At 42.3% G+C, this 14,856-nt stretch overlaps 1 protein-coding gene and 1 long non-coding RNA gene across 4 annotated transcripts in view; both read left to right on the forward strand.

The window, feature by feature from the left end:
• The first annotated feature begins 710 nt into the window (after positions 1–710).
• The window catches only part of CAPRIN1 (cell cycle associated protein 1), a 35,160-nt gene continuing 21,014 nt past the window's right edge, over positions 711–14,856 (forward strand). Inside the window, exons 1-4 of one of the 3 annotated variants that reach the window (XM_084774973.1) lie at positions 711–902; positions 1,425–1,634; positions 14,433–14,495; positions 14,609–14,695. In XM_084774973.1, coding sequence (XP_084631099.1) covers positions 1,425–1,634; positions 14,433–14,495; positions 14,609–14,695 — 360 coding nt within the window. In that variant the 5' untranslated portion in view covers positions 711–902. Of the gene's footprint in view, positions 903–1,277; positions 1,635–9,075; positions 9,099–14,432; positions 14,496–14,608; positions 14,696–14,856 lie in introns of those variants that run through there. The other 2 variants (XM_084774974.1, XM_084774975.1) reach the window with 2 other exon arrangements.
• Positions 1,641–4,266, forward strand: LOC311593629. Its single transcript, XR_014777789.1, has 2 exons — positions 1,641–2,190; positions 2,616–4,266. It is a non-coding gene; the product is annotated as an uncharacterized lncRNA (long non-coding RNA).

A 14,856-nucleotide genomic window follows, 5' to 3' on the forward strand; every position in this document is an offset into this window, starting at 1 on the left:
CTAATTCTCTTGGCTAACCCCCGCCATCCCCCACCCCCCCAATAGCACAGTCTTTAAAGTTTTGAGTAAAATCTAAAACAAAGGCTGAGTAATTCATGCTAAGGCCTATTGGTTACTTGTTATCTCAGGGTAGGTGATGGGGGCTTTTTTTGTTTTTGTTTTTAACATGACTAGGGTATTTTAGGGCGTCAAAAAGCCATTAAGGATGCTCATTCTCCATGCATTCTATAGAGAATGCCTAGGTTACTGGGTAATTGTTATGTGGCAAGTTGTCTTTTTCAGACCTTTTAGGGTGAGCTTGCTTGCTCTGCATATAGAAGGAATTCTAGAAGCCGGGACTGCACCACCCACTCCACGCACCCCTTACGTGCAGAAACCTTTGCCCACCATCCCCCTCCCCCTCCCCCTCCAAATAAGGGCTCTACAAGGGGCAGTCCCTAGCTCGGGAGCCGGAGGCTTGACACCTATTGTCCCCGTTTGGACGTTAAGTGATTTCGCCTGAAGGACCCCAGCTTAGATTTCACTCAGAACTGAAGGGACTGCTGTAGAGGCCTCTGTGGGGGATAATGTCCAGATCTGAAAAGTGGCAGGAACCTGACGCAGAAGTTCAAGCCGGGCGGGGACGCGGTCTGGTGACCTTTTCGGACAGGCGTTTTCGTCGGGCAGCCCCAGCGGCTTGAAGGCCCCCGTTCCCTATTGCTCCCGCCCCCCTCGTCTCCGAGCGCTGGCTGGCTAAGTCCCTCCCGCGCCGGCTCTCGTCCCAGTAGGAGCAGCTCCGTGCAGCGGGGACAGGGCGAAGCGGTCTGCGCCCACGGAGCGCACGTCTCTTGCTCGCAACTCAGCGCTGCCCTTGGCCCCCTCGGCTGCCCACTCCAGACGTCCAGCGGATCCGCGCGCGCACGGTGAGCGCCATCCCGGACTCAAGGCGCCCAAGGGGAAGAAGGCCGCTGCTCCCGAGTGTCCTTTTTACCTTCGGGGCGGCCCGAGGGGCTCGCTCAAGCCTTCCCCACCCCCACCCCCACCCCGGTCACTCCCACCGCCCTTCTCCACCCCTAACCCCGACCTCTGCCCCTCTCGTTCTCGCAAGGCAACGGGTGCCGCCCGCCCCAATGGGGACCGTTGCCCTGGCGGTTGGCGGCCGCCGTGTCATGCCCCGCCCCCGGCGCGAGCTCGGTGCCTCGGGGCTGGCGGGAGGGAAGGGGGGGGAGGGGCGGGCAGTCCGGCGCCCCGCTGGCGGGTCGCGCGCGTGCCCGTCGGCCCCTTCCTGCCGGCGGGCGCGCGCCGCCCCCTCCCCCCACCGCGCGCGCTGCCTCCCGCCCGCTGCGCGTTTTGTCCCGCGTCTCGCCCCGTCCGTCTCCTGACTCGCTGCTCTTGTCCTTCCCTCCCGCTTTTTTTTTTTCCCCTCCTCTCTTTTCGGTCTAAAGATGCCCTCGGCCACCAGCCACAGCGGAAGCGGCAGCAGGTCGTCGGGACCGCCGCCGCCGTCCGGCTCCTCCGGGAGTGAGGCGGCGGCCGGGGCAGCTGCGCCGGCTTCCCAGCATCCGGCAACCGGCACCGGCGCGGTCCAGACCGAGGCCATGAAGCAGATTCTCGGGGTGATCGACAAGAAACTTCGGAACCTGGAGAAGAAAAAGGTGCGAGGAGATAGCGGAGAGGGAGGGCTTATGGCTCCAACCCTGCTCCTGTCTCCGCGGTGGATGGAGCTTCGTGCCCAGAAAACGGGCGCCTCGGGGAGGTGGCTGTCACCTGACCCTAACGCGGCGCTGCCTCTAGGCCTCGGTTACTCGCACCACGCTGTGCTGGGCCTCCCCCCCTCTCCCCGCCCCCCACTCCCGTGGCGGGTTGCCTAAGTGGTGGGGCCCACAGCCGGATACACTCCGGAACCGAGGCCGGACCTCAGACGGAAGCCATGGGGAAGAAACACAGTGTGCTGGGTCGGCCGATCGCCTCGTGGAGTTGAGCGGCCCATGCCTTCTAATAAACAGTGGCGTTTGCCTCTCTTACCTCGCCTCGAGGCCGGTGGAAAGATGTGTGTCTAGCTAGTCCTGAACTTGGCTTACAGCCCCTCAGGCCTGAAAGGAGCGGGCCTTTGCTTGGGTACCCCCGCCCCTTTCTGATGGGCTCCCTACATTTTCTCCTTTGTTTCGATTGTCTGTGTGCTCGGAACCTCAAGCCCAGCCTAGTCACGAGGTGTTTTTTTTTTCCCCTTTTGCAGCGATTTTACTTTATCACTATTATCATTTATTATTATTATTACTATTTTTATTATTTTTATCGCTGTAGCCTTCTAAAGGGGCAGGGGGACATTATCGATTGCGATCCTTTGAGTGGGTGGATCTAGGTTAGACTGGAGACTGCCTCTGGGTCTCTGTGCACATGGAGTGTCTAACATGGCGGCGGCTGCGGGAGAGGGAAGCGCTGTACAGGAGCTGCATTGTGAGCACAAAGCGAAAGCATAGGGGGAGGGCAGAGACCAAGCCACCGCCCCGCCTAGCTTCCCCCCCACCACCAAAAAAGAAATCGGGCCACACCCACTCCATTTTTGGCTTTAATATTTAGCCATTCTGGGCCACACTGTTACTTACTTAAATCGGCTTTTTGTTCTATACTTTCAGTGCAGGACTGTGTAACAACGCAGTTGAGAGGAAGGGTCTCAGTAGTAGTAGATTTCTACCTTGAAGAAAAGTAGTGGAAAGGGACAGTAAAAAAAAAAAAACGGATGTAATTACACCTGGGACTATTATGCTAACTTGCCCTTTACCTTAAGTAAAATGTAACTTATGCTTGCCAGTTTCTAGGACATAGTTTTCAATTTTGAAAAATACCCATGAAGATGCTTATTTAGTCAGTCAGAGGATAGGATTTTGATAGGAATAGTGGCTAAAATCTGAGCTGTAGAAGAAAGTTGGAGAAAAACAGGATGTTTAAATCTTAATTGTGATAGCTTATGTACTGGTTTTCCATTTTTGGTGAGTTTGAAACATTTCACCTTTGCTGCTTTTCTGTCTCAGTGGTGGAAGATTGGCAGTTTTACTTTAATTTCCTAGAGTTTTGGAATTGAGAATATACATTAAATTGAGATACCAAGATTTTTTGCTAATTTCATGGACAAGTGTTTCTTAGTAATTGTATTAACTATATTAAAACAGTGAAACATTTTAAGCTACATTCAAATACGGAATTGCATGTCAGAATTTTCTGATACTTTCTGTGTATTTTCTACCCTGTGTGAAACTGAGTCTAACTTGGGTAGCTTTAAATTTTCCTAATGCAGTAAGAATTTGTCTGATGCTCCAAATGGTTTAATTTTTGGAATTTCTAGGAAGTCAGTTTCTTCTTAATAGGAACCAACATGAACTTTAATGATATATTTTATGTATCGATGTTGGTGGTTGAAAAAAATCTTCAAATCTGTTCATGAAAGAATAATGCTGAGTAGCAGTTATTGTATTTGTGAGCTGACAGATTGTAGTGCTTAAGGGCATTTGAAAACAAGACATAGAAATCTAGGTTATAAGCCAGGCATGGTGGCACATGCCTTTTGGGAGGCAGAGGCAGGCGAATTGCTGTGAGTTCAAGGCCAGCCTGGTCTACAAAGTGAGTCTAGGGCAGCCAAGACTACACAGAAACCCTGTCTCCAAAAATAAACAAATAAATAAAAACCTAGGTTATAAGCCTTATGAAGTGGTCTTGGCCCATAACATTTGAATTGTCTCTCCAGCTATAGGTGAGAATGTTATCACCTGGGCCATGTGGTCCTCTCCTTTAGTCCCAGCACTCAGGTTGATCTCTTTGGTTTTTCCAGACAAGAGTTTCTTTTTGTAGCCTTGGCTGTCCTGGTACTTGCCCTGTAGACCAGGCTGGCCTGGAACTCCAGGTATGCCTGCTTCTGCCTTCTGCCTCCAGAGTGCTGGGATCAAAGGTGTGAGGCATCACTGACTACCTTCAACAGGCCTTAGGTGGATCTCTTGAGGCCATCGTGGTTTACAGAATATGTTCCAGGACAGCCAGGGCTACACAGAGAAACCCAGTCCAAAAACTGGAAAAAACAAAACAAAACACAAAAACTGGGGAAAAAAAAAAGACAGTGAGAGAGTAATGTAATTATTGTTATGGAGATTGACTTGTGATGATAGAACACAACATATCTACATGAAAATGTTTTTTTCTCAGTGATGAAGTTATAAACCACAGGCTGAACTGCTCGCTTACTAGCCTGTTAATATTGTGGTTTAATGGCTATTAAAACTACATTTAATGTTGGAAGATTAACAAGGCATTGGATTTTGTACTAATATGCGCACGTCTGGATTTTATTTTGTTTTTCTATTACTAGATTTGCCCTGTGACAAGTTTTCAGTAGGATTGAGCATTTGTATTACCTAAAATAGAATTTACTCTATGAATCAGTTTTAAAGATTTATTTATTGTATGTACAGGTTTCTGCCTACATGTATACCTGCACAGGGCACAAGATCTCATAGGTGGTTGTGAGCCACCATGTAGTTGCTGGGAATTGAACTCAGGACCTTTGGGAGAACAGTGAATGCTCTTAACCTCTGAGCCATCTCTCCAGCCCTATGAATCATCAAATTTGATAGTTCTTTAGAAGCTCTAACGTAACCATTATATTTTCTATGCTTCAATTTAGCAACTTATATTTGATTCTTCCCTATTTGTACTGCAACCTGCTAGACCAAGAAGCTATCTTAACAAAAGTTATGAGTAGATAATATATTTCCTCACAGCAGAGGTCTGATATATTGTATTTCACTTAAGAAAACAAAGTTTTTCATTCATTTGTTAATTTCTGCCTTTAGAGAAAAATTATCTCTGCTTAGAAATTACACAAAGTATGCAGCTGGGTGTGGTGGTGTACACCTTTAATTCCCGTGCTCTGGAGGCAGAGTCAGGTGGCTGGCTGTGAGTTCAAGGCCAGCCTGGTCTACAAAGTGAGTCCTGGACAACCAAGCCTACACAGAGAAACCCTGTTTTGAAAAACCAAAACCAAACCAAACCAAAACAGAAATTACACAAAGCACAAATGACACTGAATTGAAAGACTTATTATGTAGTCTCCCCACACCCAAGGGTTTCTCTGTGTAGCCCTGGCTGGCCTGGACTCGCTTTATAGACCAGGCTAGCCTCAATCTTAGAGATCCACCTGCCTCTGCCTCCTGAGTGCTGGGATTAAAGGTATGTACCACCACACATGGCTATTACCTAGTTTTCCTTCAGCACAAAAGAGGGTCTTAGCTATTACAAGATAGCTGGAAACAAAAATCTAAATTTTAAGATATACTCATTTGATAGCATAAAGCATAATTGGTTTTGATATAAAGGATTTTTTAAAAATAATTATTTTTTGGGGGGTGCATTTGTGTTTTTAGCCTACATGTATTTCTGTGTGAAGGTGTAAGATCTTGGAGTTACAGACAGTTATGAGCTGCCATGTGGATGCTGGGAATTGAACCTGAGTCCTCTGGAAGAGCTGTCGGTGCTCTCAACTACTGTGCTATCTCTCCAGCCTAGTAAAGGTTGTTTTTAACAGATGGCATTTAAAATGACTGACAACTCTGCTATGTGAAAAGTTAGCCAGTGTTCTGTTTGCTTTAAAAAAGTTTATCTGAAGTACAAACTGATAGGGAAAAGTATATTTTTAAGTCATTCCTTAAGGCAGTGGATCTCAACCTGTAGGTCATAACCCCTTTCGGGGCAGGTCACTTAAGACCATTGGAAAACACATAAATTTACAATTAATAGCAGTAGCAAAATCACAGTTAGGAAGTGGCAATGAAAATAACTGTGTTTGGGGTTCACCATAACAGGAGGGACTACATTATTAACAGGTTGCATCATTAGGAAGGTTGAGAACCACTGTAAAAAACTGTACTTTATATCTTTGTAGTTAATGGTATTCATTACAAACAGTGAGACTATAGAGCCAGGCTGTGGTGGCACACGCCTTTAATCCTAGGACTCTGGAGGTAGAGGCAGGTGGATCTCTGAGTTTGAGGCCAGCCTGGTCTACAAAGAGAGAGTTCCAGGATAGCCAAGATTACACAGAGAAATCCTGTTTCCAAAAACTAAACCAAACCGAACAAAAACCCAACAATAGCAACAAAAAAACCAGTGAGACTAACCTTTCTAGACCTGCAGTGATTCTTTTAGAATTTTTTATGCAACTGTTACGGGATTTGTGTTAAGTCCTTTGATAAGATACTCAGCCTTTAAACTATAGATAAAATTTTTTCTTGGGCTAATACAAATTTTTGTTTGTTTTTTGAGCCAGAGTTTCTCTGTTTAGCCATGGCTGTTCTGGAACTCTCTTTGTAGACCATACTGGCCTTGAGCTCACAAAAGTCCATCTGCCTCTGCCTCTGAGTACTGTGACTAAAGGCTAGGTGGGGTTTTTTGTTTTTTTGACAGATGTTGCATGAGTTAGCTTCTTCATTGGTTTGCAAGATGCATTCATCAACAGTACAGAGGCTAAAGTTATTTGGTTTTGCATTCTTGAATCAGGAAAAAGCTGTGACACCTAATTTGAGAGCAAGGTTATTTTATTTTTTGACATAGGTCTCTATGTAGCTCCGGTTGTCCTGGAATTTGGTATTTAGATCAGGCTGGCCGGAACTCACAGACCCACCTCCCCCTGCTTTCTGAGTGCTGGGATTAAAGGAATGTGCCACTATTCAAGGTTACTTTGTTTTGAATTCACCTTAAGGGAGAAAATTATGGTGCAATGTAGCTGGTTCTCAAGTCTCTTGTCCCCACCCCCCCAGTGTTATTTTAAAAAGATTAAGTTGTGAACTGCTTTTCTTGGGTGAGAGTAGACTCATGAGTGTTGTGATGATAGGGTAAATGATAGATTACTTGGCTAAAGTATTTTATTAGGATACTTATGTGAATAAGAATACATTTTTGTGAGCCAGGCAAGGTGCTGCACACTTGTAATCCCAGCACTCCAGGAGACAGAGGCAAGATGATATCTATGAGTTCCAGGCTATCCTGATCTACAAGGTAAGTTCAGGATAGCCAAGGCTATACAGAAACCCTGTCTTGAAAAACGAAAAGGAAGGGGGAAAAATACATTTTGTGTTATATACAAACAACTGATATAATTTGTTAAGTCTGGAGAGATGGCTTGCCAGTTAATACTGGCTGCTTTTCCAGTGATTTTTGTGTTAAATTCCTAGCACCCACTTGGTAGCTCAAAACTATCTATAATGGGAATCTGATGCTCTCTTGTGCAGGCATGCGTGCAAACAAATAGAACACTCAGACACATTAAAAAAGAACATAATTTGTCAAGCAGGGGCCCTCCTGATCTACATAGTGAGTTTCAGGACAGCCAGAGGAACATAGACCCTACCGTGGAGGGTGGTCAGTGTATAATTTGTCATAATCTTAACTGAACAATCACTAAATTTATATTTGGCTAGGAGAAAAAGTATCTAAAATCCTATTATGCAAAGAGAACCATCTTAGCTGGGTGATGGTGGTGCACGCCTTTAGTCCCAGCACTAGTTAGACCTTTATTAATGTTAACATTACTGAGTTTTTAAAGTTCTCAAGGTATGAGTGCTAAACACAGCAATGTCAGCTTTTGTGACATTTTTGTAATCAAATCAAACTTCAAAAACTTTTAATGAAGTTTATTTATATGTATATATGCCATATGTGGATCCTGTGACTGAACTCAGGTCGTCTGGCTGGATAGCATGTGCCTTTACTGACTTAGCCATCTTGCCAGACCTTTGCAAATGATATAATGTAGTCAGGGCTGAGCTCAGATTTGCAGTGTAGGAGGATGGCCCTGATCTCTGTTGTTCCTCTTGTCTCTGCTTCTCAACTGTACTTTGTATACTGTTAAGTTGGTGCTTATCTTATTGGAAGTAAAGATCTTTAGTAAACCATTTTGTTGTTCTTCCCTTACATATAACATGTACTAAATAGGAATGTCTCATACTTTGATTGAAATCATTACCTAGAAATATTTGTAGCACCATCAACAAAAACCTTAAAATGGAAGGGAAAATCCTCTTATGCCGGGGGTGGTGGCGCACGCCTTTAATCCCAGCACTTGGGAGGCAGAGGCAGGTGGATCACTGAGTTCGAGGCCAACCTGATCTACAAAGTTGAGTTCAAGACAGCCAAGGCTACAGAGAAACCCTGTCTCAAAACAACAACAACAACAAAAACCCCAAAATTTAAAAAACAAAAAAATCCACTTAAACTGGATTAATTCATGAGTGGAAAACTTACTTACTTGCTCTTTTTTTTTCCTCTCCCTCCCTTTAAGGGGCTTGAATTTTTATTTTTCAGGTGGGCAGGAATTGATGAGCAGACAAGTAGAACAGTTCTGGGACTGTAAGCAGGGTTTGTCCATAGCCTTAGTTAGTATGGAGGGCAAAGGTATTCCTGGCAGTAGAACCACTGTAAATTTTTAGACAGTGCGTTCCTTGTAGTGTCCGTCCCCGGCCGCCTCCCCCCCCACCCGCCACCACCATGGTCTCTCTGTGTAGCCTTGGCTGTCCTGGACTCACTTTGTAGACCAGGCTGGCCTCGAACTCACAGAGATCCACCTGCCTCTGCCTCCCGAGTGCTGGGATTAAAGGCATGGGCCACCATGCTCAGCTCCTAGACTAGTGCCATCCCCTCTCCTCCACTTTGTAATCACTTTTTTTTCAACTTTTAACGTTATTTTAGGTGGTGTACTGAGGATCAAACTTAGGACTTTTGATTTATCAGGAAAAAGCACACTATATTTAGTCCTAAGCTTCAGATTTTGTAAGAATGCGATTGAAAGTAGATGGTATTGGTACTCATTGACAATACATTTTCTTACCAGGGCCAGTTGCTTCCATTCCTGCATGGACAGTGAGTAAGAGTTTTGCAGGATTATCTTTTTAAGTTGTGAAATGAAACTTTTGTATATTAACCTGTTTGAAAAAATTAGAATGAGATTAGATAACGTCTAATAAATACCGAGAAATACCTTCCTCTTACACTCTTAATACTTTTTTGTTTAGGGCAGAGTAATGCTACACGAACAGGCCTTCAGCATTTGAAGAGAACTGTTACAGATCTTCTGAGTTGTACGTGTTTTCTCCACTATTCTCTGAAAAACTGACACTTTTTGCTGCTTGTATGAATTTTACCAGCTACTAATTCTCAGTGGAGAGTGACGGAAGTAGCTGTCCATTGTTTAGATATCAGAAGTAGTATTTCCCTAGGTGATGAGTGGGGATAATGAGGCATTAATAACTTGAAATATCTGGAGAGGTCACTCGTGCAAAGTTGAAATCTTTACCTTTCTGTGTCTAGATTTATGGTTTTTAAAATGTTGGCTTTATTTGGCTTGGGTACATAAAATATAGGTAGATGCTGTTTCTATTTTAGGCTTCATTTTAATATGTTTCAGGTTAGAGTCTCATTAGGAACGGGAGTTATGAGCTGGGCATGGTGGCGCATTCCTGTAATCCCAGCACTCTGGGATGCAGAGGCGAGCCAGCCTGGTCTACAAAGAAAGACCAGGACTGCCAAGGCTACACAGAGAAACCTTGTTTAAAAAAACAAACAAACAAACAAACAAACAAACAAAATTGCCAGGAGTTACCTGCTTTTTCCTGGGTAACAAAAAATAGTTGAATAGTTTCAGTGCTTTAGGCTTCTCACATCTTCTGATATCTTTTAAGGTACATAATTGAAAAATGTTTACTTTTGGGGTGGCTCAGCAGTTATGAACATGTTTTGCTCTTGCAAAGAAACTGTTCAATTTCCAGTGCCCAAAGGTGGCTTACTATTTGTAGCTACTGTTCTGTCTGTTCAGAGGATGTGAGCTGCTCTTCTGACTTCACTGGGCAACAGGTATGCATATGGTGCCCATACATACATTCAAACACGCATAAGAAAAAAAGAAAACAAATTAAAGATGATTGTTTAGTGGAAGTTGTTGGCTGTAATAGTAAAGTTTGGGGGCACATATGCTGTACTGATATTAAAAGCCTATGTCAGTAAAGGGGCTTTGAAGGTGATAAAGACCTTTTTAGGAAGGATAGAAACTTTAGATACATGGCAGCTTATTATCATAATCTCAGGTTGGAAAAAAGAAACCAACAGTATTAAAGGCAGAAGTGAATGAAGTGAATTCGGCAACCTTTTAGTTTACAATTAGGTGAAATATGATTGATAACAGAGCCTTATTGATAAGGTAGCTATCTGATAGTTAAGTTAGAATTTCACATAGTACTGCTGACTCTTGAAAGAACAACGGAACGGGACAGAATAGCACTTGGTATAGTTATTTCTCTGTAACACAAGACAAAGGTTTGACTTCTGAACATAGCCCTGGTTCTGTTGCATGGCTTCTCTTCAAAGATGTGTTACTTTGGGAAATGCCCTGAATTTATCTTCCTTGTGGTATTATGAAAACTTCAAATACATTTCAGGATATGTAGAAGTTGAAAAAGGGTGTGGTGGCACATGCCTGTAATCCCAGCACTCGGGAGGCAGAGGCAGGTGGATCACTATGGGTTGCAGGCCAGGCTGGTCTACAAAGCAAGTCAAGGACAGCTAAGGCTAACACAGAGAAACCCTCTCTCGAAAAACAAACAAACAAACAAACAAAAAAAGGAAAGAAAAAAGAAACTAACTTGACTTTCACAATTGGTGTTTCAAGCATCAAGAACAGATTAATGTTAATATAGGGCAGGCTTTATACTTTATGCTATGAGTATAGTTCCATTTCACAGGAGAAAAAAGGCTTACCTATTCTGTGATTCGATGAGTAAGGAAGGACATATCTGTCTCCTGCCCTTTATTTTTCTAATCTTTGTACCTTTGTTTTATGTTTGACCTGTTAGTGTAGCCAGTCCTCCTAAATATGAAATTTAAACCAAATGGATAGGTTTCTGGTTGAGCTTAATTTGAATTGGAAATAAAACTGGGAACAAAAACATTTGGGGAGTGGAGACAGGTTTCTCTGTGTGATAGCTCTAGCGGTCTTGGACTTGGTTTGTAGTCCAGGCAGGCCAGGGACTCACAGAGATCTGCCTACCTCTACCTCCCCAGTGCTGGCACTAAAGGGCTGTACCATCACACCCAGTGGAGCAAAAATATTTAAGGTAGTGTCATTTCTAGTCTGTTTTTGAGATAATGTGAGTGGTGGTGTTGAGCAGCTAAGTAATTGCATCTTCCCTTACCACTAAAGGCTATTTGGTGGTTAACTTTACTAGCATGGCAAGCTATTTGTATTGTGTCAAGGAACAGACTCTGTGAGGCTTTCTGTCTAGTTAAAGTTTTTCACATTAATTACTGAATTAAATCATAATCCACTTTTAACTTCTGGGACTTCAGCTTACTACCAAGGTTTAACAGAAGCACTATTTTTTAGTAGCAGGTGGTGATTATTCAGTGTGAGTTAGCTTTCCATAGCTATGATAAAATAACCTGAAAAAAAATCAACTTAAAAGATTTACTTTGGCTGAGGTTGCAGTCTGTGTTCATTTGGCTGCAGTGTGTTGAAACATGGCATGGAACATGTGCATGAAACACAGCTGCTTGTCTCGTGGTAGTTGGGAAGAAGAAAAGAGGAAGGAATGGGGACCAGACAGATCCCACTTCCTTAGAATCGACTACCTCCTAATATTTATTACCTGTCAATAGATTAATCCACAGATGAGGATTACTTAATAATACTAATCTAGTCACTTCTCAGAACACTCCTGCATTGAGACCAAGGCATGTACCTTGGGGGAAGAATTTCAGATGCAAATTTTAAGAAGTATTCAGATCGTAAGTGGGTTTTTTTGTTTTTTTGTTTTTTGTTTTTGGCAGTAGTTACTGGGTTAGATTATAAATTGGTCTAGAAACCAAACCATCAAGTTTTCTAAATTGCTCATAGGTGAACCTTTAAGCAACTTGTAAGTTTGGACTGCCTTGTGATTATTCGTATTTTATTCAGAATAAATTCAAATTTCCAGGCTCTACTCATATTAAAGGGAACTACTATGTGTTTGACCTATATGGGTCTCAAATTTAGCCCTGCACAGAATCACAGAGCATGATAAAATGCAGATTGCTGGACCCGCCAGCATAGTCCTCTCTCTGGTTTATTGGGTGTAGGGTGGTGCCAAGATTTTGTATTTTTAGGTTTCCCTAGCTGATGTTGCTGACTTAGAACAGCAGTCTTGCTTTGTAGAGCTTTGATTGTAATAGTGAACGGAGTTCCTTTTTTTCATCTTCCATGGTTTGTTTTAGCAGTGATCCTGTGTTACATATGCTGATAAAACAACTAGTGTCTGGGGTAGTTTTATATCTAAATGTAGAAAGTGTTACAAAGTGCTACAAAGAAACTATCACAGTGGCTTTATTTGTTTTACTTGTTTGTTTTTTCGAGACAGGGTTTCTCTGTGTAGCCTTGACTGCCCTGGACTCACTTTGTTGTAGACCAGGCTGGCCTGGAACTCAATGATCCACCTGCCTCTGCCTCCCTGAGTGCTGAGATTAAAGTCGTGTGCCACCATGCCCGGCGCGCGTGCGTGCGTGCGTGTGTGTGTGTATGTTTTGGAGGAACTTGTGACCAAAGAGCGGGTCTGATTTTTGCAATTCTGATAAAGGTTCTTGAGATTGTCGTATAGCTCCTGCACCTCTTCCCTCACAGTGAATGCATTTCTTGTTGCAGCAATCGTTCTCCCTTTAAAAATGTTGTCTTCTCAGGTTAAAGTCGTTTGAGCACCTATATCCATGTTAATAAATAGTTCGGTTCCAAGCACTCACATGAGGCATACAACTGTCTGTAACTTCAGCCCCAAGGGATTGATGCCTTCTACTGGCCTTTGTGGGCTCTGAATACACACTTGTATGTAAAATATAAGTATGTAAAATATACATACTTGTATGTAAAACATAAGTAAAAATGAAAAAAAAATGTGTAACTGAAAAAGAAATTGCCAGTGTTGACCCCCTCCACCCCAGTTCAGAACTTTTATTGTATATTGGGCCTGATGTTTCATTATCTTCTGTGTTTCTGAATTAAGATAATATCGTGATACATTATGTACTAAGTTTCTTTTTTCTTGAAAGAGAATGAACTGAGGCTGAGGCTAATAACTTAAGAGTGGAATTTGTCATGTACAAAAGCCCCTGGGTTCAACCCCCGGCAGCACAGAATAAAAAGGGTGGGCAGGCCAGAGATAGTTGACCACAAGGGTGTTCTGAGGTAATTTAGTATGTGTTTTGCACCTGGTATTAGGCTTCCCAGATGATAACCAAATTAATGATTTTAGCTAGTATAAGCATATTGTGGAATGATTTAAAAGTTATTTTTATTAGTCGTTTATAGTCTCATGCTTGTCTTTTGTCTCCCTTTAGTCACTTCCTATAAAAGTAATTGTTATGGGCTTTTAAAGTTAAGTTAGAAGGGTGGACGGAGGAAAATGGGGGATTTGACTTTTAAAAACCTTATTGAATTAGCACCTGGTTTCTGATGTTCTTATTACTATCCTTTACTCAAACTTTGCTTTGTACTTTGTTTCTTATCTTTATTGTCTAGGAACTGTAATGTAATAGAATTATTTGAAATATTTTTCCTTTAAGTTAAATTTCACTCTTCTAGCTCTTAACAGTAATGATTGAGTTCTTGACACTGTTTCGCTGTTTAAGTATCTTCTCAGAAAGATTTGTAGTCATTTTTAATAATAAAAGCCTGGGAAGCCTTTTGAGGTCCCCCTCCCCCAAATCTCTGACTGTCCTTGAACTCAGTTTGTAGACCAGGCTGGCCTCAGGCTCATTTACCTGCCTCCCACATGCTGGGATTAAAGGTGTGTGCTACTGTGCCTGGCTGAGTTTTCATCTTTACAAAAAAAAAAAAAAGTTGATTTCAAGCCACATGGTGCTTGAAACTGCTCAATTACATAAAAGTAGCAAAGTGGTTACAGTGCATGGGCTGTAGGTGAAATGGCAGCTTCATGTTGTTTAAGGTAAATGGGGAAAACTAGTGAGTTCATTAGGAAAATAGACTTTTTGCCATCTATTTACGTGAGTACTTTGAAGGATGGGAGGATAGACAGAAGCACGGATGCATTTAGCTTTATTGACTGGTGTTACAGTTGCAAAGAAAAGTATCTTAACTATACCTTGACCCTCATTCATGCCTGGCTTACATGATGGCATCTGCTTTTGAGTACTCTATAGAATATAAACAGTATTTTATTTGTTTATGTACTAGCATTTGTCTGTGATTCTGCAGTAGTCAGGCTTAAATTTATTTCTTAGTTTACTGTTAAAAAACTTGAGCTAGATGATATTGCTTAAGCTGGAGTATATCTGCATATTAAGGCAAAATTAGAAGTACTTTAAATATTGATTAGGGTTTCTCATTTGGCATGGTTCAACTGATAATGTAATTTCTTTTCTTTTCTTTTATGTAGGGAAAACTTGATGATTACCAGGAACGAATGAACAAAGGGGAAAGGCTCAATCAAGATCAGCTGGTAAAGATGTTACATCTTAATAAAGGCGCAACGCTCATTATTTTTAAAAAAAAATTTTGTGGTTGTTTCTCTCGTAAGGGGGTTCTATTTTTGTTTCTGTTTTTGTTTTTTAGGATGCTGTATCTAAGTATCAGGAAGTCACAAATAATTTGGAGTTTGCAAAGGAATTACAGAGGAGTTTCATGGCATTAAGTCAAGATGTAAGTTAAAAATATGTAAAATATTAAAAATGAAGTTAGTATAAACTTTATGGTTTGTGGTTAGTTCCTTCACTACTGTTAATGAATTCTTTGTAAGATGTAGAGCCTGGATTTCATTATGCCTTCTATTTGCCAATTCTGAGTTAAAAATAGGATAAACA

This window comes from Acomys minous, assembly GCF_964271855.1.
Source record: "Acomys minous genome assembly, chromosome: 3".
NCBI classification, from domain to species: domain Eukaryota; kingdom Metazoa; phylum Chordata; class Mammalia; order Rodentia; family Muridae; genus Acomys; species Acomys minous.